Source organism: Rhinatrema bivittatum, chromosome 7, assembly GCF_901001135.1.
Source record: "Rhinatrema bivittatum chromosome 7, aRhiBiv1.1, whole genome shotgun sequence".
Classification (NCBI taxonomy): Eukaryota; Metazoa; Chordata; class Amphibia; order Gymnophiona; family Rhinatrematidae; genus Rhinatrema; species Rhinatrema bivittatum.
Genome location: NC_042621.1, coordinates 264,129,896 through 264,155,120, shown reverse-complemented (window position 1 = coordinate 264,155,120; position 25,225 = coordinate 264,129,896). Strand labels below are relative to the sequence as shown.

Genomic DNA, 25,225 nt, shown 5'->3' with positions numbered 1-25,225 from the left:
CTACTCCATCAACAGAGCAGTCTACCAAGGGACACATTTGCTCGCCTTTGGAACTCAGGCCTGTTATACGCGTATCCACCGATACCACTCATAACCAAAACGCTAGTGAAGCTACAACAGGACAAAGGGACCATGAGTCTCATAGCCCCATATTGGCCTCGACAAGTATGGTTCCCCACACTGCTAGATCTCTGTCAGGGATCCAGTTCGCCTGGGAGTAGCTCCCAATCTCATAACTCAGGAACAGGGTCAGTTGCGGCATCCCAACCTTCAATCCCTGTCCTGACAGCATGGATGTTGAAAGCTTGATCTTACAGCCTCTTAACCTTCCATCCGCTATATCTCAAGTACTTATATCTGCACGTAAACCTTCCACTAGAAAGAATTATTCCTACAAATGGAAACTGTTTACTCTGTGGTGCACTTAGAAAGAGTTAGATCCTTTCACTTGCCCCACTACCTCGCTTCTAGATTACTTTTACCATCTCTCAGACTCTGGTCTTAAGATGTCATCTGTAAGGGTTCACTTAAGTGCAATCTCATCTTATCACAACAAGCTGGGAGATGTATCTATTTCAACACAGCCTCTCGTCAGTAAATTCATGAGAGGCCTAACTCACATTAAACCTCCACTTCATTCCCCAAGTATACAATGGGACCTGAACATAGTATTAACTAGACTTATGCGTTCTCCTTTTGAACCCATAAATTCTTGTGACCTTAAATACCTTACTTGGAAAACAGTATTTCTCATAGCCATTACATCAGCCAGAAGGGTCAGTGAACTACAAGCACTAGTCACATACGAACCTTTTACAAAGTTCCTCCATGACAGGGTAGTCCTCCGGACACATCCAAAATTCCTTCCTAAGGTAGTCACGGAATTTCATTTGAACCAATCAATCGCTTTACCTACATTCTTTCCTAGGCCTCACTCTCACCAAGGAGAAAGAGCCTTACACACTTTGGACTGTAAGCGTGCGTTGTCCTTCTATTTAAACCGCACTACAGCCCAAAGAAAATCCAGTCAGCTGTTTGTATCCTATAATCCAAACAAACCAGGTAAAGCAGTGGGTAAGCATACCCTGTCAAACTGGTTAGCAGATTGCATACAATTTTGTTATGAAAAAGCAGGCCTTACTCTTCAAGGGCGAGTAAAAGCACACTCAGTAAGAGCGATGTCAACTTCAGTAGCACACCTTCGCTCTGTACCTGTTCTGGACATTTGCAAAGCAGCAACATGGAGTTCTCTTCATACCTTTGCAGCTCACTACTGCTTAGACAAAGAAGGAAGACAAGATTCAGCCTATGGACAATCCGTCTTAAAGAACTTGTTTCCAGTGTAATCCCAACTCCTTCTACATCCAACCTGCTGTGATCTTCGGCTGATTCATTTCATCAACAATACCTCACTGTTGCTTCACCGCAAAATGTCTCAGCCTCTAGCTTGCTAATCACCCATATGTGAGGACTAGCATCCTGCTTGTCCTGGGATAAAGCAAAATTGCTTACCTTGTAATAGGTGTTATCCCAGGACAGCAGGATGTAGTCTTCACGAAACCCACCCGCCACCCCGCAGAGTTGGGTCCGATACGTTTTATTATTTTATTTTTGGCTAACGCTTATTGCTACAAAACAAGACTGAAGGGAGACCCCTGTGGCAGGGAATATCATGGCATGCTGGGCATGCTCAGTAGGCACTCCGGTGCCATTCAAAAGTTTCATGGAAACTTTTAAAGAAGTTTTTCCGTACATAGGGCTCCATTACAGATGTCACCCATATGTGAGGACTACATCCTGCTGTCCTGGGATAACACCTATTACAAGGTAAGCAATTTTGCTATATTTACAGAACTGGAGGTACAGGATTTGTATTGGGTTTATCTTGTAAATACAATGACAACATATCTTAACCCAGGGTACACTATGTTGGATATGATCTGTCTCTGAAATTTACTGCTAGTGCTCTTCTTAATACATGCCAAACAGCTACTTTCTGAAGCTTGTTATATATATATATATGCAAAATATTGAGTTGAGCTTGGAAATTCTTTTTAATCAGGTGAGTGGTGCCCAAACAATAGGGCTTTTTTTTTTTTTTTTTTTTGTATCTTTAGGTGACATTTTCCTAGTCATTGATTGCATCTCGTGGTATTTGATGATCTCTCTCTCAACACATCCTATAGAATAGTCACTTAGTACTGAAATTTCTGTTAGTAATGCTGTTTTGGTCATTTTTACCTTTACCACTATGTCTGATTTTCTAGATTCAAGCATTTAATTAGTCTGGGAATGCATAATTATATTCTAATTTATGCAAAGAATGGTATGAAGGACAGAATGGCATTAACTGTAAATGGGTGGAGCTTCGTTGTTGCCCTCCACCCCCTCAAACCAAAAAGGCATTCCACTGCCCTGATGAAAAAAAATAATTAAACTTTGTCATGGCAAAAAAAAACCAAGTGTTAGATCACAAATACTGACTATCACAATTTTTTTTCCATTGTGCAGCTAATAAGCGTTGAGAAGCAAATTTATCTTTGCTAGAGTAAACATTTCCTATAGGTAGGTCCAGAAGGAAAGTCTAAGAGCCAACAAGAGTTCCATGCCAGTAATTGGGCCATCCCTACACCCACTTAAGAGAGCTGCCCACAATCCAGGCACAGAATTGGATTTGAAAAACATTTATTTAGGTTTGGATGGAGAAAGGCGTTGTGTACAAATTGAGTTCCCTGCTGCTCTTTCCCAAATAAATTTCCTTGTTCTAGGTGAGCTGCATGTCCAAATCTGAATTCCAGACTTTGGGTATCATGTATCTTCTCTTGTGCTAATCAACTGAGAAAAAAATTCCTCTGAGGAAAAAAATTGATCTTCTTTTTCATGCTCATATTTATGTACTTACAGATGGAGTGCTTGATCTGTCCACTAAGAAGAGCCCCTGTGCTGGCAGCACATCCCTGAGCCATTCTCCAGGCTGCTCTAGCACTCTAGGAAATGGGTAAGAAAAATGTGATCTCTTCTTTCATAATTGCAGTTTATTTTTCACGTATAGTATTTAATTAACTGTTTTAAATTTGATCTGCTTGTGGTTTTAACCCTTAGGAGTAATGAGTGTTGTTTCAGGTCTTTGCAAGCTAAACAGATTTTATTCCATCCTCAAGTGAAAACAGTAAAAGGTTATAAATTCTTTTTAAATTCAAATTTGTCCTTTGCTTGTCATAATTTTAAATATTTTGGTAGCAAATGACAGTGGAGATACTGACTTTTAAAACACAAATTTGGTATGTGAGGCCACATAAGTAGAATGTGTAGATTGAATGTTGCAGGTAATAAAATTGTTCCTCCATGCACAGAACATTAATTAGTCCTTTTTATTCTGGGATGTGTTTGATCAGTAAGGTAGCTGTCTCATTAGATCTATAGTGAAACATCTGTTGACCTGCAAATCTCTCAATATTGGGATAGTTTAATAAATGGCTTATCACAGGAGTGGCCAACTCCAGTCCTTAAGAGCCACAAACAGGCCTAGTTTTCAGGATATTCACAATGAATATGTATGAGATAGATTTGCATACAGTGGAGGTAGTGCATGCAAATTATTTCATACATATTCATTTTGGGTATCCTGAAAACCAGGCCTATTTGTGGCTCTTGAGGATCCCTGGCTTATTAAATTAAATCTCTGGACAAATCTAGAAAATTACTAATTTGGGATCAAATTGAGACAGTTTGTCTGGCATATCTGTTGGTGTTGTATTGGACAGTCAGATTGGCACATTTGGGTTTCTCAAATGCATAAGACCCCTTGTGCAACTTAACTTTTCTGTCTGGATTACTTGCTTGAAATTTGCGGTTATTGAAATATTTTTCTTTCCATAGACAATCTGATGCCCAAAATTTAAAAATGCACTGTTTTTGGTTTGTGGTTTTTTTTTTGTAAGGGACAAAAGTGGAGGCAATTCTTACTGTTTAGGTGCTGAAGCATTTTAAACAGATTCAATTACAATGCAACCCAGTTAAAACTGTTATTAATTTTATTTGCCTTATAAATCAGACATGATAAACAGCTGAGATGAATTGCTTCTAGGAATTAAGTACTTGAACTTTGGGGAAACTTCCAGAAGCATTGGAGAATAATTGTATAAGCAGTATATAGCAGAGCTTAAACAATGACTTAAACTAGTTAGCAATTTTTTGTCAGTTTTATTGTGAAATCCATGGAAAAGCTGCCAAGTATTCATTAAAAAGAAATATGCACAACTTTCAGCTTCCATTGTAATTGCTGCTGTATATTATAGTTGCAAATACAGCATTTCTTCTTTAATGCTTTTACATGGAGTCAAATTAAAATTGTACTTTGTATATAAGGTGATTTCAAAAGTTCATATAGCTAGTAGTAAGAATGTTTGCACTATGGCAACAGAAAATGTTATGTATTGAGATGTGAGGAATTTGTATGATTTGTTTTGGAGCAATCATTTTAAATGGAGTACCACAAATGACATATCTGAATTGACCACATTAAATATTGCATCATTTGAGAGGTGGTGTCTGTAAAAACTTGGCAGCTCTAAGAATAATACTGGTAGAGAAATTAAACATAATAAAAGTAACATTTTGATTGCCAGAGACTGAGTACTACAATTGGTTATATGAACTTTAGAAATTCTGTTCCTTCCCTTACTTGTGATTTCTGTGGTTGTACATACTCAGTGTGCTGCAGATGGGCTCCATAAACCTTTTGTGTTGTAGTCAAAGTACGAGTTAACATTAATTTTAAAGGGGGTCTGCACTGTTTTACAGCATGTATTAAGTCCATATTTTGTTGTTGCTGAGAAATTTGTATAGCATTAGAAGGCATCATTATCCCAAAGCATTTAGGGATCATTATCCCAAAGCAATTGCTTTGCCAATTATATTTTTTTCCATAAGTATTTTATTTTTACCATCATGATGGCTGACACTTCTTACATATGTTCAATGGAAAATAGTATTTTAAAAATATACACCCCTAAGAATTTTATTTCTCATTCAGTAACGTTATGAGAAACTGAAATTTATGTAACATTTCAAATATTTAGGCTTTGTTAAACCCATAACATTAAGTATATTTGAGGTCTTGCAAACTTCTAAAAATGATTAACATTTATAGATCAGAGCCTTCTCAAGAATAATGATCTGAAAATTTTGAAGGTAAGCAGAGATCACTTCTGGGCTTAGTACATTACAAATCTTAAAATGAGGGAGGTTTGTGGTTTAATTGCACTTAAAAGGAAATGGTTTAATCTTGAGCAGTCCTCTGCAACCTGTAGTGTTCATTGCTCTTTTGTCACACACCACCAGTGACACAGACTTGTTTCTTCCTCTGTCTGTTGAGCAAGAATGTTATTTGATGTAATGCATAACGAAATTTGAAAGCAGTAATATTTCTTTGGTTGACAAGTGTATTTTGAGAGCAGAGATACTACTGCGCTTGCTAAGGCTGCTGTGTCCCCAATTTGTGCTTTTGAATATGTTGCCTTCTGTATAAATTGGCTTACTCTTTTATTATTGTACTTGTTAGTGGTAACGTCACATTAGCATAAAATTTAAAAAAATCATGTACAGCTCCATGGAAACTGATTATTATATTGTAATTTACAGTTAAGGTGCCATTTTCAGATTGTTGCGCGAGATCTTTTCTGCTACAAGAATTTGTGAACCCAGCCAAAGACCAGCTGACAGGTTTTTATTTTTGTTGCCCAAAAGATTTTTTTAAAAGACTGATGCTGAGACTTATAAAAATAACATAAATAACACAAAAAGTGATGTTACCCAAGCAAGGTCTTCTAATAAAGGAGTGGCCCCCTCACGTATTCCTCCCTACCTGTGCAAGTCCTGCTCACATCAGTTTCCTTCCATCCAATTAGGAGACATCGGAGACCCAGCCAGTACCGTTCAGATGGACTCTCGCGGAGTGGTGATGGGGTACCTCCAAGAAGCTTACAGGATGGAACCAGGGAAGGTTATGGCCACTCCACAACTCTTAAAGTTCCTTTGGCTCGTTCACTGCAGATTAGTGAGGAATTACTGAGCAGAAATCAGTTTTCTACAGCTGGCAGCCTTGGGTCATCTGGACTACAGAATCATGGACAGCACTTGATATCCAGGGAGACCACTTGGGCAAAACCACACTACGAGTTAAATTTTAGTCGCATGAAATTCAGGGGAAATGGTGCACTCAGTAACATCAGTGACCTTCCTTTTTTTACAGAAAACTCTCATGTCTTTCAAAAAACAGCAGTGCAAAATAAACAGGATGTGAAAAAGGACACAGGCCATTCTCCAGTGGATTTAAAGATACCACAAGTTCGAGGCATGGACCTTTCTTGGGAATCCCGCAGCAGTGACCTGTACAACTATAGCTCTTTGGTAATGGGTTCACAAACGGAGAGCGCGCTTAGTAAAAAATTAAGGGCTATTCTTCCAAAACAAAACAGAAGAAGTTTGCTGGATGCTGTACCGGATTCATGGAGTTCAGATGCTGAACAATCTACCTCTGGACAGCCATATCCCACCTCAGATCAAGAAGGTGATGCTGGGTCCAAACAACCAAGGAAGAAAAGAGGAAGATACAGACAGTATAACAGTGAGATACTAGAGGAAGCTATTGCAGTAGTTATGAATGGAAAAATGAGCGTTTCAAAAGCGCAGAGTATTTATGGGATTCCCCACAGTACACTGGAGTACAAAGTCAAAGAGAGGCTTGGCACATTGAAAAACCCTCCAAAGAAAAAAATGAAATTAATGAGGCTGGAGGGACATGAAGTTTCTGTAAAGAATGAATTGGAACCCCAGGGAGAGGTGGAGGCAGTGCAAAGTGCAAGTGAATCAAAAGATGAGTAGGGATACTGTAGAGTGCCAATTAATTTACAAATGAAAAACTGGGTGAGCACTACTGCATTGTTCAACTACTGCTGAGTGTACTTAACTCCTGTCCATTTCCTGTAAAACTATTTTATAGTCTAAAATGGATGAGTATGGAAACAGGTGAAAGGTGTGCTATGAGTCTTGCGTATTTGTAAATTTTCCATGCCCACAATGGCTCCTAAATACTTTGGCCTTCTTGCATGCTTCTCTACTGATTAGAGAATTGTTACCTCACAAACCCCTCCCCCACAAACATGTGGAATTGAATGCCTTGTCTATAAAGCCTGCATGTATTTTGTTCTTTCCCTTTTTTGTTTTGCCTTTGATGAAAGTAGGTCCACATTGCTAAATTGATTCACTCAAACTCTAGATTTTGTTTGAGAATATATTTTGTTGACTTTAAGTGTCCCAAAACTATTTCAAATGCTTACTTCCTGCCTTTTCAAATTCAGTTGTTCAACTGAGTGAAGAATTTTAATTAAAAGTATAAATATCAGGCATTAATGGCAGTATGGAATTCTAAGGAAATTGGCTACTAAATAAGTACTAAATTGGTGTAATTATATACCATGTGCTATTTTGTCTTTAAATTGAATTCATATCCCAGTAGCAATTTGCCTAGTGCTCACCCAGAGGTTGAAGGGGAAAAACTTAAGTACAAATGCTTCAGTTAATTACTTTGTAACTACCTTCACTGTAATTTAGTTTAAGACTTTACTATGGTGGGATCTAGTCTCACTGGTTTGTGAGGAATAGTCCTATCTCAAGGGAAAATCATTTCAATTTAGGAGTGGGTGGGGGTACACTTTATACTGATTAGGTTATGCCTCCTTCTAAACTTTTTTTTTTTTTTTTTAAATCAGTTTACGTTTTTGGACTGGTTCTGAATTTTTAACAATTTAAGTTAATCCTGATTTTCACAGGGGGAGGGGAGCAGTGGATGTTATTATTATAGGGGAAGTTATGTATATAAACAATACAACCTCAATACGCTGACAAAATACCTACACACATGAAGGATCTGTGTTTGTTATGCATAGATCTAGCTTGGATCTGTGGTCAGTGTGCACATTTCAAACTGTGGTAGCATTGGAGATGAATATTTTGTAGGTATTTGCTTTTTAAGTTGCCAGTTGCAGGACATTCTTGTAGTTTGTCCTGCTGCTTTGGTTTCGTGATGAATTTTTTGTTTTCATTTGAACTTTGAAATGTTCAATTTCAGTTTTAGTTCCAAAGGTGGTTATATATCACACTAATGTTAAGCACTCCTTAAACTACACAGTTTTGAAATTAAATTTATTTTTAGTGGAAATTTTCAGAATACAATACATGTATTTCAGTAATTTATATTCTGTGCAGGAGTATAAAGTAACTACATAAAACTTACTGGACTTCATATTTAACCAAATCAGAAATGCTGGTTCTTTAGACAGGGCATAAACACAAAATGTGCAAGATTTGTTTTGCAACCAAATGAAGCTTTGAAATGTTGTCTGTGAAAAGTATCGAATAACCTCAAAACCTGATTATAGGATAGATTTGCAGTTAGTGGCTTAAAGTGATTGCTTAACAGGTCATGGAAAGACAGCCTAGATAGCCCCTAAGGATACTTGCTGCTTTCTTGTGTGAATATTTCAGAGCAGGTATTCATCTTTTTTATTTTATCTTATGGTCAAAGGATAGGCACACCATTGCTGTCATTTAAAATATGCATTGCTCATGAAACTGAACTTCAGTGGTTCATGTATGCTGTTTTTTTCGCTTGATAAATTAACACTTTAGGCATGGCTGTCTTATCTCAAAATCCAGTACCATTCAAAGCTTAGTACATACAAACAGCATTATTTCTCATTTTCCCCAAGAACTGCTGTAATGTATATTCACTGTAAGGATTTCATATGGACTAAATGAGTGTTGGAAGAATTGAGGCATGCTAGAAACTTGTCCCAGACAATGGCTTAGAGTTTTACTGTTAAAACAGGCTTAATATTTTTTAGTCTTTATTATTTACGGTGATGTGCAAATTGATTTTTGGTGAAATTATTGTAGTGCACCTGGTCCAAGATAATCTTTCTTTCAGATTGAGTAGTTGTGTGTGTTCTATGTGTATGTTTAAATGGATGACAATCGAGCAGCATAGAAATGGTGTGCCTAGCCTTTAGTGCTGCAGTTAAAATAAGATACATTTCTTAAATGTGTAATTTTAGATTGTAGGCTAAGAATTGTAAATAGATAGTGAACTTAAGTAATTTTTATTTGCTTTGACTAGAAAATGAATTTTAAAAACCAAACACTAAAACTTTCTCAGCTTAAACATCATGAGACCTGAAGATTGTATAGTATGTCTATGAAGCTTTTAAACATTCCACTTGAGATCTGTGACTTAATATTCAGGTAAACTTTGTTTCCAGAGAAGCTTTTGAACAAGCATATTTCCTCCAAAGGTCTCTGCCTAAAAATGAAAAAAGTATAGACTATTTTTAAAGCACTAATTGCATTACATTGCTAACTGCAATATAAAATAGCCATTACTGTTTTGTGAAGCATGGTTGAGATTAGTTAGTGGTCCCTTTAAAATTTCATGAACCTCTAAACAAAAATAAAAAATAAGCTGCTGACTATTTCAAAAGATATATATTTTACCTTATTGTAGGTTTTGTACAGTTACAGTCCTTAATATTCAGGTGCACCTTTTAATGTAAAATTTTATTTGTCGTATCACCTCACAATGTCTCTTTAAGGTAGTTCGTTCATCACTCCATTAGCAGGTATCACTATAGGTGATGAGTGATCCTTTGAATGTTTGACTAATATCTCATTTCCTGTTTCTCTACATAGACATTTACTTTATGGGTGCTTTCAGCATAGAATACTGGTAATTGGAATCATCTTAATATATAATTAAAATTAGTGATTATCTGTTTAGCATGCTTGAGTTCTGCTGCAAAGCAATCTGCATGGCCCAGAATCTCCTAGTTAATTTTTATGGGAAGATATACAAGTTCTTTGCTGACTTTGCAACTAAAACTGTTTCCAGCAAGTAGATGCTTTTAATGTTTGGGCCATTTGGACAGGATGTATGTTTCAACCTTAGACTCCTGCTGCTTTCCAAGAGAACATTGATGGCAAAACATATAACAAATTTGAAAACCAAAATCTGTAGAAACTAGGCTATTTGTCATAGTTTCCCCCCCTCTTTTTGAGGGACACCGTTAAATGCATCAGTGGAAATAAGCAGTAATATTTTTTATTGCCAGGATATTGCAGTAGTCGCAACAATGAACGGCTGAGGGTGATGAGTTAGGACATGTTTGGCAATCATTAAGTGTATGTATATGTATATATTACAGATATTGACTGGATTTTATTTTCCTAGTGTAAAAGATTTTACCTGCAATTGAGATATTCAAGGCTCAAAAACTGACAGGTTTACTCTGTAGTCTGAAAATCCAGTTCATATTTGTTTTTATCAAATTCTGAATGGAGTGAAAAATCATTGTTAACTTCCTGCACTTTAACCTCCCCTGATTGCCAGTGGTAAATTCACCATGTATAGAAGGTTTACTCAAGCCGTCAATATCTTCCCTAACCTTGTTCTATTTAAGGTCCAACCTTCATCAGCCCTCTTTTACTACCTGTATATGTCTTCACTTATTCTCTTAAATTAAACTGCCTTAATTTGACTGCTAGCATTGATACTAATAGTGAGTGTTATTGCAGCCAGAAAATAACAAGCAGCAAGAAGTGGTGTTTCCCCACAGCCATAGAATGATTAAAGGGTTGATTTAATAAGCTGCACTAAAAATAGGTCACTATAATGCATGTTAACATGCATTAGCAGCTGATTTTTAATGCTTACATCACAGTGAATGGGGGGCCTATTTACTAAAGTGTGGTGGTAATGCACATTATTGTGCAGTAATGTAGCTCACTTAAGTAAATCAATCCTCAAGTGTACAAAATATCAGTCTAAAGAAAAAGTTAGTATTTTAAATTTTTCAGCAAGCCAGAAAACATAGTCCTCCAATCCTTTATGTTCATTGTAAAGTTATTAATATAACACACAATCTTTTGAGATCAGATCAATCTCTTCAGATGTCTCCTGAAGAGGGGGACCTATGTGGTCTCAAATCTCATATTCTATAAAATTTTTAAATGTATTTTTAATCTAACACATTTCCAGATTCCATCAGGTTCAGCTAATTAAAGATAATGTAATTCATATCCATTATTTTAGTCTGGTAACATGTTATAGATTTACCTAATAAGCATTCACTAGATTACACAACTTTGAGCACATAGGTCCCAAATGTTTTGAGACTCAATAAAACTCAATTTTCAGGTCTATTTCCTGACTGAGGCTACCAGTCTGCTCTATATACCTTTCAAAATTGGAAATACATTCAGAACCTGATGGCAAAAAAAATCTCTGAAAAGAAAGTTAAAATTTGATGCCCATCATAAACGGTGAAGACAAACAGGAAAATCTAGTGCACCCACACAAAATTGGGAGAAGCAAGCTAGGCATAATTACTACTTCTAGTAACTACCAAAATGACCGCTTGAACTGTTCTAACGAATAGAACAACTAAAACCCACTTGTTTAGAACCGTACTATCTAAAATATAATCTTATAGAAACTCCTAGAATCCTAAACCTCATTTAATTTTTGTTAATTTTTATTAAGGTCACAATTTTTTATTATTACAACAGTAATAGACAAATTCACAACATATCAAAACCTATTTGAGCATTACCCCCTATCTACCCCTTTTAATAGTAAACCCCCGCACAAGCACACACTATAACCCACTCATTTATTTTATTTATTTATTTATTTATTTAATGGTTTTATATACTGACATTCATCAGAGATATCACAGTTTACAATAAACGAGAAACTGCGCCTAAGGTGCACTTGACAAGTAACTCATCATTCATCCTCACACTCCTCACTTAGATAACCATACTTATAAAATCATGTAGGATGGACCTCAAACAAAAAAAGTGCACTTGGAAAAATAAAAAAATTAACAAAAAGAAATGTCCAAATTAACAGTTCCAAAAGGCAAAAGCCAAAAAGCTGGGAACAGCATCCGCAATACAAGTATGTGAAATATTATGGTGTTTCTACTACAAATTGCTGTTCTAGTGATCTCTGTAGCTCCACTGCATCAAGTCTGTACTTCCAAAACCAATATCCAAGTGACGGTCAAAGGCAATTTTCACATTTTCATCCACTGGCCTTAATCTGCTCAAAAGAGCTCTCACTGTGCATCCAGTACTGTCTCAAGGATGAGACCGTCCATTCCTCGCTTGTAAAGGCCAGTGTCTTAAAGTCTTTGGTCCAAACTGAATCAGAACATCACTCATAGAGATGTTTTGCTGATAATTACGAGTATGTAATGTTCCCCTGATACAGGCACTACTGCTGTGCTGAAACGCCGCAGCATTGGGACATTTTGACAGTTCGAGCAACACAGCGAGGTGTCTAACTTGAGGAAACCCTGCACTATTGAGTGGTGATCCATATCAGTTTGGACCTAAGACTTTGACACTGGCCTTACAATTGGAGAATGGATGGTCTCATCCTTGAGACGGTACTGGATGCACAGTGATAGCTCTGAGCAGATTAAGGCCAGTGGATGAAAATATGAAAATTGCCTTTGACCGTCACTTGGATATTGGTTTTGGAAGTACAGACTTGATGCAGTGGAGCTACAGAGATCACTAGAACAACAATTTGTAGTAGAAACACCATATATTTCACATACTTGTATCGCGGATGCTGTTCCCAGCTTTTTGCCTTTTGGAACTGTTAATTTGGACATTTCTTTTTGTTAATTTTTTTATTTTTCCAAGTGCACTTTTTTTGTTTGGGGTCCGACCTACATGATTTTATAAGTATGGTTATCTAAGTGAGGAGTGTGAGGATGAATGATGAGTGAGTTATAGTGTGTGTTTGTGCGGGGGTTTACTATTATAAGGGGCAGATAGGGGGTAATGTTCAAATAGGTTTTGATATGATGTGAATTTGTCTAATAATATAATAATAATAATAAAAATAGTGGCCTTAACAAAAAAAAAATAAAATAAAAATAAAAATTAAATGAGATTTAGGATTCTAGGAGCTTCTGTAAGATTGTTTTAGATAGTATTGTTCTAAACAAGTGGGTTTTAGATGATTAGTATTTCTCCATAAAGAGGAATATGTATAAGTTGGGTACTTTAATGAGCTAGTTATTTATAATGAATGGTATTGCATCATTAGGCCATGTCATGGAGTTATGTGCAAAGTAATATTAGGGCTGTTTTTAAACTGTTTCGAGCTACAGAAAATATTTTAGTGGTAGGTACACGTGGTGTTTTATGGACACTTTGTTTATGCTTAATGAAGGATTTACGTTTTAAGCATATTGAGTAAGTGCCATGGATCTTCATTTCCACAGTTATAACAGTTTTACACAAACCCCCCCCCCCCCCCCCCCCCCCCCCCCAAATCAGCCTTTTTATCATGACTATATCATCAAAGAAGACATATCGGAAGGGGCATCCATTCTGACTAGTCTATCATCTTATTCTAGAAATACTGATCATTCGAGTATATTTTCAATGCTTTTGGATTTGGGATGAAGAAATAGATTAGGAACAACAAACTGATCTATGTCCTTCCAAATGTTGACGAGGCTTTATAAAATTGTATTTTTTAAAATCTGGATAATTTATTGCAGAATTCTTATAGCCACTAGTCTAAGTGCTCTTCCAACTATGGAGCTTGTCAGCAGATCTGAGTGCCCAGTTTTCTATTTGTAATAGCATATTATTTGTTAGGACCTAGCATTCGGAGAGCATCCTTTTTTTGTGCATATTACTTTGATCTATATAGACAAAAATCAGAATTACTGAGTTTGGTATGTCTGCTGAGTGACTTCAGATGAGAAAATAGCTAATTCCAGATGTCTATTTAGTTCCCTACACTTAACACTCCCCAGATTGTTTAATATAACTCAGGGCCACAACCTAGGACCTCCTTTTTAACACACATGCATGAATTATATAAAAATAATTATATAAAAATAATAGGATAATTAAAGGAAGCAAGAATGTGAGTATGTAGGGAAAGGAGCTGCTTAATCTGACAGTAGTTAGTTGAAAAACTACTAACCTGATAATTAAAATAAGGGTTCTTTTTTCAATATTTTAGACATTTAGTCTATTTTGGTGCAATGAGAATAAAGTGTGCATATATGTATTTACACACACATAATCCAAATCACAATTTGAAAAGTTTTGTTAATCACAAGACTTCATATTCTATAAAGGTTTATGTACCCCTTGGTGCTGTGCATTTCTTAAAGCAAGCTCTACAGCTAAACAAGATCTTTCAAAAACAATGCCCAATTTAGTCATTTAACATTAGACCATTAATTTTCAGGTCCAGTTCCACTAACCAAATTATTTTTACACTTGCCAGAATCACCCTGATATTACTGGATTATCAGAGATGGGTAGAGATGGAAAAGCAAATGGAATCAGTTTTTTGGTACATGAGTGCCATAAATTCCTGGTCCTACAGCAAATGTGGACTACTCTAGGGGAGAGACAAGAAGCTCTTTTTATACTTATACTTTCTGTGGCCTATTGGTCCTGGAATCTTAGCCCATAAACTGAAAGTGACATGAGCAAGGGTGCACTGCCTTCCATCCTTCCCCCCACCTACTTGCATCGTAGTGATAAAATGAAAGGGAAGAGTTACTTGCCATCTTTCAGTTCCTAGTCACCATTGGCAAACTGGCAACTAGGGATTTTGTGCTGTGGTAGACAGAGCCTTAGTAGCCAGTTCTATAGAAATCTTAACCTTGGTGGTGTATTCCAGCAAATCAGTTTCTTCCATGTTTTAATTTCTGTTCAGAGTTGTGATACTGGAACAGCCCATTTTGCAGATATTCTAAAATATTTAAATTTCAGTAAATCTCTAGACTGGAATAGAAAAATTATATTTATTGGACTTTGAAATTTTAAATGAGTACATTTTATGGAGGTCTGTTTGTCCTTTCCTGAGGATAAATGACAGAACTGATAGCTGTAAAGAAAAAATCCTTCTAGGATGGAGTCATTTCATTTTATTTACATTTCTTACCTATAAAAACAAGTGCTCCAGGTGAGTTACAATAAAGCATAATACACTAAAACAACATGTTAAATATGTGAAACTGCATAACAGCTTACAATACAAAATACATAAAAAGCATATAAAACCGCATCAGTAAGAGCTCCTACAATATTAGAATGAAACCACTCTACTGAAAGGCCTGGGAAATTAGAAACTTAAGTCCAGCAGCAGTGTTTTTAATCCTCAAATTCTCTTCACCTCCATTCTCCAGTCTGCAACTCTCAGGCTCTGCCTCAATCAGTAGTATATATTGTATAGAACACTGCAGTCAGGCACAGGGTCAACTTATTTGTATTATATAATGTGAAATAAGCTTATACATACGTTTACACATAGGAGAGAGGAAGAGCTATACGATGACTGCATTCCTTAATTGGCAGCTCATTGGCAATATTCACTTTTGTAATTGACAGGACCCTACAGTAGCACATACAAGTGTATACTGCTCTCTGAGAAAAGAGAATTTGATTCATATCTGAACACATTTTTAGTTCTGTTTTTCACTATAACTTCAAATGATAGTCTGAAAAACTCACAAGCCAGAATATCTTCAAATAGAATGTGACTAGAGGTTAATGGAGATAAATTGACCTTGTGCCATTTTCATTTCAGGCTTGCTGGCCTCATCAGAAGTCATGGTAGTTCATTCTGCTACTTTAGAATAAGCTGTGTGCATGTATATAGATAGATATATGCACATTTTTGTACATTTTGAAATGATTCAATGCCACTGAGGCCAATTGTTTTGTTTGACTGATGCTGAAGACTGCATGGAAACATCCTGCCTAATTTACTAAGCTGTAACTTATTAATAGTCCTGGTGTGTGATAGGAACAAGATTATATTTCACTGATATTGGGGAATCTGTGCAATTTTTTTCAAGCAGCCTTGTTAGAGCCATAAAGTGGGGAGCAGGAAAACTTGCTATGAAGCTTGAAGTTAGTGTAGCTGCTTATCTGAATTTGCATAAAGCAGAATTTTTATTCATCCAGTGCTTAAAACACAGTACCTGGTTTGTGTAGGTTTTAAAATTTGTACATAAAGGTTTGTAATGTATAAAGGCACTTACAAATAGAAATGGGCAGTGTATATTCTTAAATACTTTCATTTTGACAGTATCTTTACAGCCGTTCCAGAGTAACTCCAAAGTTATATTATGAAGGCTAGTTAGAGGACTATAATTTTACAAGGCTATGTAGCAGTCAGTATGTAATATCATGGTATATATGAGAGATATATAATTTTACTTATTCTGTGATTCTATTTTGGTACTATTAAGGTTTCTAGTTTTGAGCTGTAGTGAAAAATCAAAATGAGATCAAGCAAAAGAAGCCTAGTATTTTGCACTTTTTAAGTTCCGTTTTATTTAACAATTATAACAATTTTTTTTCATTTATATGATATTTAATTGAGCTTTCACACTGAATCGTGGATTATCAGGCTACACACAAGTAACATTGTATATACTCACATAGGAAATAGCCACAGATATACACACAGCAAAAATAGTATTGTGCATAACTAGGCTGTCTTTACAGACTAACGATCATAATTCATAAATAGTTTTTCAGTACAGCAGTCTTGGATTACTCTGTCTACCTACTTATTCCCATAATCATGTATACATGCATGAAAAATCCGCATTGCATAAGGTAACATTCAATTAGCATATCTTCTGTCTCTGAACTTGAGGAAAGGAAGACTCCTAGCTGAAAAAAATTGATCACAGAATCAGATCATCGCCAAATCAAAAGGTTGTCTGTTCAAAGTAACACTGCTTTATATTACTACTAAAATAAAGTTCATCCAGCACTCTGAGCACATTTCTCCAATAATCTTTGTAGTTTGCTTTTTGTAGATGACTTAGGGATGTGCACAGTTAAGGTCAGGTTTTTTTTTGTTGTTTTTTTTTTTTTTAAATTAAAAAGGCACTTGTCTGACCTGTTGGGATACAGGAAAAGGAATGTCCAAACACTTTTTCTGTTATAGCACTAAAAATTTAATCTTCAAAGTCTTAGGTACTATAAATGATTGGTTATTTAAAAGGTAAAAGTGGTTTCAGGATAGAATTCATGAGCTCTTGATCTTAGGAATCTTAAACAGCAATTATAAAATTTTTGTAACTGTCTTAAGACAGCTTTTAAGTGTATTACCTGTATTATATTTTTTTCAGTGCATCATTTGAAGACAAAGGTAGAGGTTTTTTTTGTCAGAAATGAGAAATCCTTCTAGATTGTAATAGTGTCAATTAAAAAAAAAAGATTGCTAGTCAAATGAGTAAGAATTTTCTCATGTTTTTCAGGGAATAAGATCAGTATTTAGAACCTTTTGGCTGAAATTCAAGCCTTTTACCATGTAAACTTTTAATAGAAATTCACTGACATACTTTTTACATCAGAGAATTGAAATGGATCTCAATGTTTTAAAAGTTTTGGAATGGTATAATTTTCAAACAAATGGGAAAATAGAAAATAAGTAGTTGACTAGTATACCAGCATTAGTGGGTTGGACAAATTTTAGTACTTTAGTGACAGCGTATTGAATTAAAATCTAATATTGTATTTACTAGTCATTGATTAGGTGCATTCTAATTTAGGAGGTACTTATCCTACCTGTATGATACATCCATGCATCAGCAGACCACAGTGAAAGTAGCTTGTTTTATAAGAGTCCCTTGGATTGCTGGTACCAATGGGATGTATGCTAATAGCAGCTTATTGCTGCTTTACAAATTGTATAAAATACACATTGAGTATTTGCTCGATTGTTTATAACCTCTGCTTGTTAAATTGTCACACATTGCTTTTGGTATGTTATCAGTCCGCAATGTAAAAACTAACAAACATAAGGATTCCAACTTGTACACACACTGTTTAAAAACCCTCAGGGACAGTTTACACACTATTCTCACTCAATTCAGGTACTTGTACTCTCTTCTTAAACCTAGCAGTGACTTGTATTGTTTCACTTTTTTTTTTTTATGTGCTAATAGCACATCCTTGATGAATGTCAACTTTAAAACTCAGTTCAGGTATCCAGGTATAACACAGCCAAACAGATGTTAAAAGCTGCATATTACTCTCCAGCACACAGTGCCTCAGACACTTATAGTGGCATTCTGTATATTCAGTTATTACTACTGAGCAGATAGCATGGGGGTTCCTGTTTCTCAGCATCATATTGCAAGAAATAAAGAAAAAACAAATATAAAATCTATATTGATATATCAAGAAAACACCACTAGTCAGTGCAGCTAAAGTACATTCTCAGCTGGTTAATACTAACAGTTTATGAAAACAGTTAGTAGCACGGCTCTTACTACTTGTTTACCATGACTACTTTTAAACTCAAGTACTGGTCCTTGGGTGTCTGACCTCTACATTCTAGTTATGCAATGTTGTTAGAGAATTCTGTGCACTGGCCACTGTGATGGAAACCAATGGGCCAGAAGTGCATTGAGTTTAATGGTAACCTTTTTGACCAAAACTGGTGTCCTGTTATTTGTGTTGAAACAACTGAGTGAACCAGCAGAGGTTTGGAAGCCTATACCTTGAGCTTCTGATTGTCATGCTATGTAATTCGTATAGTTTCTTAACCTCTTCATGTCTAGAATCTGGATTTTCTGGGACTGACTGTAAATCAATATGCTTTAGTGCTTCACATTTACAGTGAGAAGTCTCCAGCTGCTAAGACATAACTTCAGTTGTGTTCAGACTTTTGCAAAAACCTCTGCTTGAATTTTTAAACCTTACCTCTTAAAGTGTTTTGTATGTATTTCTGAAAAACAGGAATCTATGATGTGTATTGAATCTGTGGAAGTTAAGTGTCATGAGAAAAAAAACAGGAACCCCCTTTACTCTTATGGACCTCATTTCAATATACTGTTTACAGTTTGGAATTGTATAATTTAATATTTCTTGTACTGTAGTTTATATTTATTTACAGATTTTTTTGTACTGTGTGATTTGAATTTTGTTTCTTGCTATGATCAATGTCTTATGTAGTAGAGCACTTATGATCACAAAATTGTTTTTGTTTTGTTTGATTGCACTACATTAATTTTTTAATGCAGTTCTGATTTTGACTGGACTAAATAAGCTGTGTCTTAATGTATGTGATAAGTACTTTAAAAACTTTAATTACATGTGGTCCTTTTATTTTATTTTTCTGCATTGTATGTCAAAGCTCCGATTCTGTTGTTGTGCATGTGTAAGATTTAATGATTTCATTGTATTATTTGACCATGACATTTTAAAAACAGAAAGAAAATCACATTCCCAACTGTAATATTGTGTATGGTAGTTCTCACTGGATGCTAGACTTTTCAAAACCACTATTCTTCTAATAAATTTTGTTGTGAAAAAAGTGCATTTTTTTATTCAACATTTTTTCTGGTACGAGTTTAAGATGCTGGCAATAGACATCTAAATAAATATAAAGAATTAAAGATGTATATTGACAAGCTATTGTATGATATAATGCTTTGAAATGGAGTCTCATTGAACCCCACTTTTCTGTGCTGTCAGAGCATTGGCATTCTAATAGAATGCTTCCACTTGAAAGTCAGGCAGCTATCATTTTAAATGTGTTGTAGATAGGGATTAACAATCCTTTGAAAAGTAATAGGTTTTTAAGGAAGGACCTGTAAGATGTTAGGTCACCTGTAAGATGTTAGGTCACTTGTCTATTAAAAAGCTATCAACTTAAGTTTGATTTCAAATTGACATTCTCCTGGGCCAAGCAGGATGGTAGTCCTCACAGATGGGTGACTTCATCAGATGGACCCCGGCACGGAAAACTTTAGTCAAAGTTACTAGAAACTTTGACTGGCACACTGAGCATGCCCAGCATGCCACTATCGGCGTGGCCACGCATGGTCCCTCTCCACTCTTGTCTTTTATTATGAAGCAGTTGCTTCGTAGTTCTCGGAGCTCTCTCCTTTTTTTTCTTCAAAAAGTACTACAAATTGTGGATTTTTCCCTCCGGTATCCTCCGCACAGGGTCCCTCTTCGCTGTCAGTACCTCCAGCATCTCGTTAGGTGTTTCTTGTGTTTTTACAGTCAATTCCTGAACATGTCGCCTCCTGGTGACCGCCAGCCATTGATTGCTCGCTGGCTTGTTTTTATGGCATCTTCTGGATTTTGTAAGTGCCCCCAGTGCCCGCAGAACATCTCTCACGGATTCGCACGAGGTCTGTATCTTCTGCCTGGGGGCATCCCACAACGTGCCCAGATGATCCACAAGGGCCATCGTTCCCATCTGGATAAGATGGAGCAGCTTTTTGGTGCCAAAAAGTTGGGCCCATCGACTCCGGCATCAGGGGCTTCGACACTAAGAGGCTGCGAAGACCCCTCAGACGCACCATTGCCTTCTATGTCCCATCAGGGTCCTCCTCATGATGAAAGGGGCTCCAGGGAATGGCCCTCGCCATTGTCACTGTTCCAAGGCATCCGGATCATCAGCAACCTTGGCACTGGAGAAAGATCGGGCCAAGCACTGAGGAAAACACCGACTCCGGCAGTGGCAGTTATCGTTGCACGGCACCTGTGCCAATTCCGGAATACCATCGGCCCATGCCGAGCCTCCTCCGAAGCGACCCCATGTTGTAGAGGCCCCATCCTCTTCCAGGCCCAGGACTCCAAGACGTCCCCCATCGAGCCTCCTCAGACCCTGTGGAGGCTTCGGTGATGCCTTGTCCTCCTCCTCCGTCTGCGTTCTCTTCACTGGACTTTCAGGAGGAGTTGGACCCACAGGGTGCAGCAGGTGGTGCTCCGAGCCCTCTGGAGCTTTAAACCGGCGCCGGCCCCCATACCGGTGCCGGAGCCAGTGCCTACGCTGTTAGCACCTCTGCTGGAGCATCTCAATGTCCTCTTGGGCTTCCTACTGACGCAACCGGTGCCTGGGGATCCTTTAGTTCCCCATTGTCCACTGAGGTCTCCCTCCAGAGTGATACTGATTCCCAGTTCCTTCAAGGAGGAAGATGCACAACCGTGTCTGAAGCCCTCTAGGGCGCCTCCACTCCCCAAGCCTGTTCCCAAGCTATCAGAAGTCCCAGGACCATTGGTTCCCTCGGGTCCCTCTGCACAGTCGATGCCCTTGAGGCGCCTGGCACTGAGGCTGCCGACACTGCTGAGGGGCATGGGCACCGGCATCCTTTTTGCTGTCCTCCAGTGGAAGCGAGTGAGGAGGATGTGTCCTATGATCCCTCGGGTGATGATTCATCGGAGTCCTCTTCCGATGATTCTGGTGACTTGCCTTCCGAGCCTTCTCCACCAGATGAGAGGCGTCGTTCTCCCCCCAAAAGACCTCTCCTTCATGTGCTTTGTCCGGGCTATGGCAGAAGCCATTCCTTTCTAGTTCCTCATGGAGGAAGACGCCTGCCACAAAATACTGGAGGTTCTCCAGTTTGTGGATGTTCCGAAGGAGGTGGTAGCCATCCCCATCCATGAATTCGTCTTAGAACTTTTATACAGGATGTGGGAGCGCCCGGGCTCTGTCCCCCTGGTAAACCGGAAGACAGGTGCACTTTATCTGGTCCAACAGGCCCTTGGCTTTCAGAAGCGTCAGCTCCCCCACCAGTCTATGGTTGAGGAGTCTGCCTTAAAAAAGGCCAAAAGATCTTGTACTCATTCCTCCGCCCCTCTAGGCCAAGAACATAGGGCCTTGGATGCCCTTGGAAGGAGGATCATTCAAGGGGCAATGCTTATTGCCAGTATCGCCTCCTACCAATTGTACATGGCTCAATATAACAGGAACAAGTTCAGGAGCTGGCGGAACACCTGCCTCAACAGCAGAGGATGCTCTGGAGGCAGTAGTACAGAAGAGCCTGGAGGCCGGGAAGCATGAGGTAAGGTCCACTTATGATATCTTTGAGACAGCAGCCAGGGTATTAACTGCGGGTATTAGTGCCTGCTGTATGACCTGGCGGACCTACCTTGCACCGGAGAAAATCTCTTCGGGGGCAAGGTCAGGGATGCAGTCGCTTAGTTCAAAGACCATCACGAAACCTCTGCAGTAGCTCTCGGACCCACCGTCCTCCATGCATAGATCCCTGCGTCAAGGACCCTGCAAGTCCTCCTACCGCCAGAGGAGATACTACCCTCCGGTTTCTCAGACCAGGGCACCACACACTGCGGCCAGGGGCTGGCCTCGCCAACAGTGTGCCCCCAGGTCCCAACCTGCTCCACAGCCCAGTCGAGCTGCAGGCTTTTGACTGGCGGCAAGAGAGTGGATGCCAACTGGCAATGTCTACAGACCCCTGCCCATCAGTCGGAGCTGGCTATGTCTGTTGGCAGACCACTGGTCCCCTATTACCACCAATCGCTGAGTTCTGGCCATCATACAACATGGTCTGGATAAACAGATAAGCATGGGTGTAGCTTGCTTATTGCGGTGGTTAATACCACTAACTAATTAAGCTATTTCACTTAGATGCAGTTCCAACACTGCTCTCTACATTAATGGCGGGGGTGGAAGGGGTTACTAAGAGCCAAGAGTAACAGATAAGTATGAGAGGAAAAAAAAAGTGTGAAAGCTTGCTGGGCAGACTGGATGGGCCATTTGGTCTTCTTCTGCCGTCATTTCTATGAATTTCAGGACTGTCCCGGCGGATTCTCCACCACCTCCAGTGTGGGACCTGTTGGGGCATCAAAAAATTCTCAAATTGGAGCTCTCAGCCTTGTTGAAGGCCAGGGCAGAAGAACCTGTGCCCCGCTCTCAAAAGGCCAGGGGTTCTACTTGAGACATTTTCTGATACCAAAGAAAACAGGCGGCTTCCTGCCCATTCTCGATTTCAGAGCCTTAAACAGGTTCTTGCAGTGAGAACAGTTCAAAATGGTTTTCCTGGGCACCCTAATTCCTCTCCTTCGCAAAGGAGATTGGCTCTGCTCTCTCAGTTTGAAGGATGCTTACGCCCACATAGTGATATTCCCACCTCACAGGAATTATCTCTGCTTCGTAGTGGGCCACAGATATTTCCAATACCATGTGCTTCCATTCGGCCTTGCCTCAACCCCCTGGGCCTTTACAAAATGTCTGGCAGTGGTAGGGGCACACCTGTACCGGAGGGGAGTGGACATGTTCCTCTACCTGGACAACTGGCTCATCAGGAGCACCACGTAGGAGAGTGCTCTTCGCTCCCTCCACTTGACCGCCATGCTGCTACAGTCACTGGGGTTCGTGATCAATTTCCCCAAATCTCATCTGCGCCTATCCAGGCAGCTTGCATTCATTGGGGCTCTGCTGGACATGTCGCTGACCAGAGCGTTCCTCCCCAGGGACCATGCTCAGACCCTGGCATCGTTAGCACACTCCATCCAACAGTGTCAGATGGTCTCTGACTGGGAACTGCTCCGCTTGCTTGGCCACGTGGAGGCATCAGTTCATGTCACTCCACTTGCCCGGCTAGCCATGCAGGTAGCACAGTGGACTTTTTTCTCCCAGTGGCTTCAAGCCACCCAGAACATCTCGGCACCAGTACAAGTTACCTCACTGCTCCGAGACTCCCTCTTCTGATTGGAGAGTCTGTCCAACTTGGAAAGGGGCCTCCCCTTCCAAGTCCCATCCCCCAAAGTGGTATTGACCACTGATGCCTCCACCTTGAGCTGGGGAGCACATGTGGGCAGTCTCCACATGCAAGGAATGTGGTCAGAGCAGGAAGCGAGTTGTCAAACTTCTTGGAGCTGCGAGTGATCCGGTATGTCCTCTCGGCATTCCAGGATCTCCTGGCCCACAAAATGGTTTTGATCCAGACCGACAACCAAGTCGCGATGTGGTACATAAACAGAGAGGCATGGGCTCCTTGCTGCTTTGTCAGGAAGCGGTACAGATTTGGGCTTGAGCCATGATCCTGAGAGCAGTTTATCTGGCAGGGATTGAGAAAGTAGTGGTGGACTGCATGAGTCTATCATTTTATCCGCACGAGTGGTCGCTCAACCTGACTGTCGCATACAAAATCTTCCACCTGTGGGGTGTTCTGGACATGGACCTCTTTGCCTCCCCTCGGAATTTCAAAGTGATCTGCTTCTGCTCCCTGTACAGGGAGGACGGGGAACCAGCCTCTGATGCCTTTACCCTATTTTGGGGCAAGGGCCTTCTGTATGCATATCCTCCACTCCCGCTAGTGGGGAAGGACCTCGTGAAGCTCCAGCAGGACAGGGGCACCATGATCCTAGTTGCCTCATACTGGCCACACCAAGTCTGGTTACCGATCCTGTGTGACCTATTGATCTGGGAGCCCATACGTCTGGGCACCTCCCCCGACCTGATCATGTAGGACCAGGGCAGATTGCACCACCTGAGCCTCTGCTCGCTGGCCCTCACTGCCTGAATGTTGAAAGGGTAGTCCTACAGTCCCTCGACCTCTGATGTGTCGCAGGTACTAGTGGCTTCCTGAAAACCTTGCACCAGGAAGTCTTATCCATTGAAGTGGAAGAGGTTCTCCGTCTGGTGTGAGGCGAATGGTCTAGACCCTTTCTTGTTGCCCACCCCATGAGTGCTGAACTATTTGTGGTTCCTCTCAGAGTCTGGGCTGCAGAACACCTTGATCCGAGTCCTCCTGAGTGCTATCAGGGGATAAGTGGTGCACCTATTTCTGTGCAGCCCTTGGTAGGCCGCTTCATGAGGGGCCTGTTGTATCTAAAGCCCCCTCTGCGTCGTCCTATTGTGGCCTGGGACCTCAACATGGTATTAGCGTGGCTCATGCAGCTTCCTTTTGAGACTATGCAGTCCGAGCTTAAACATCTCACCTGGAAGGTTAACTTCCTGGTTGTGGTCACCTCCGCTCACAGGTCAGTGAGCTTCAGGCATTAGTGACGTATCCGCCCTATACAAAATTCTTTTACGACAGGGTGTTCTATGCACTCACCCTACATTCCTGCCTCTAAGGTGGTGACTGATTTCCATCTCAATCAGTCCATCATTTTTCCCACCTTCTTTCTGAGGCCCTATTCCCACCAGGGTGAACGGGCTCTGCTCAGCCTGGACTGCAAGCGTGCTCTTGCCTTTTATCTTGAGCTGACAGCAGCCCATAGGCAATCCACGCAACTGTCTCCTTTGATAAAAACAGACTAGGCGTTGTGGTGTGCAAGCAGACCCTGTCCAACTTGTTGGAGGACTGCATATCCTTCTGCTACGAGCAGGCAG

At 39.5% G+C, this 25,225-nt stretch overlaps 1 protein-coding gene across 3 annotated transcripts in view; it reads left to right on the top strand.

Moving 5' to 3' along the window:
• The window catches only part of LCOR (ligand dependent nuclear receptor corepressor), a 459,578-nt gene that overhangs the window by 372,184 nt on the left and 62,169 nt on the right, over positions 1-25,225 (top strand). The window contains exons 6-7 of one of the 3 annotated variants that reach the window (XM_029610177.1): positions 2,905-2,998; positions 5,910-11,563. In XM_029610177.1, the coding sequence (XP_029466037.1) occupies positions 2,905-2,998; positions 5,910-6,885 (1,070 nt within the window). In that variant the 3' untranslated portion in view covers positions 6,886-11,563. Of the gene's footprint in view, positions 1-2,904; positions 2,999-5,152; positions 5,194-5,909; positions 11,564-25,225 lie in introns of those variants that run through there. The other 2 variants (XM_029610176.1, XM_029610175.1) reach the window with 2 other exon arrangements.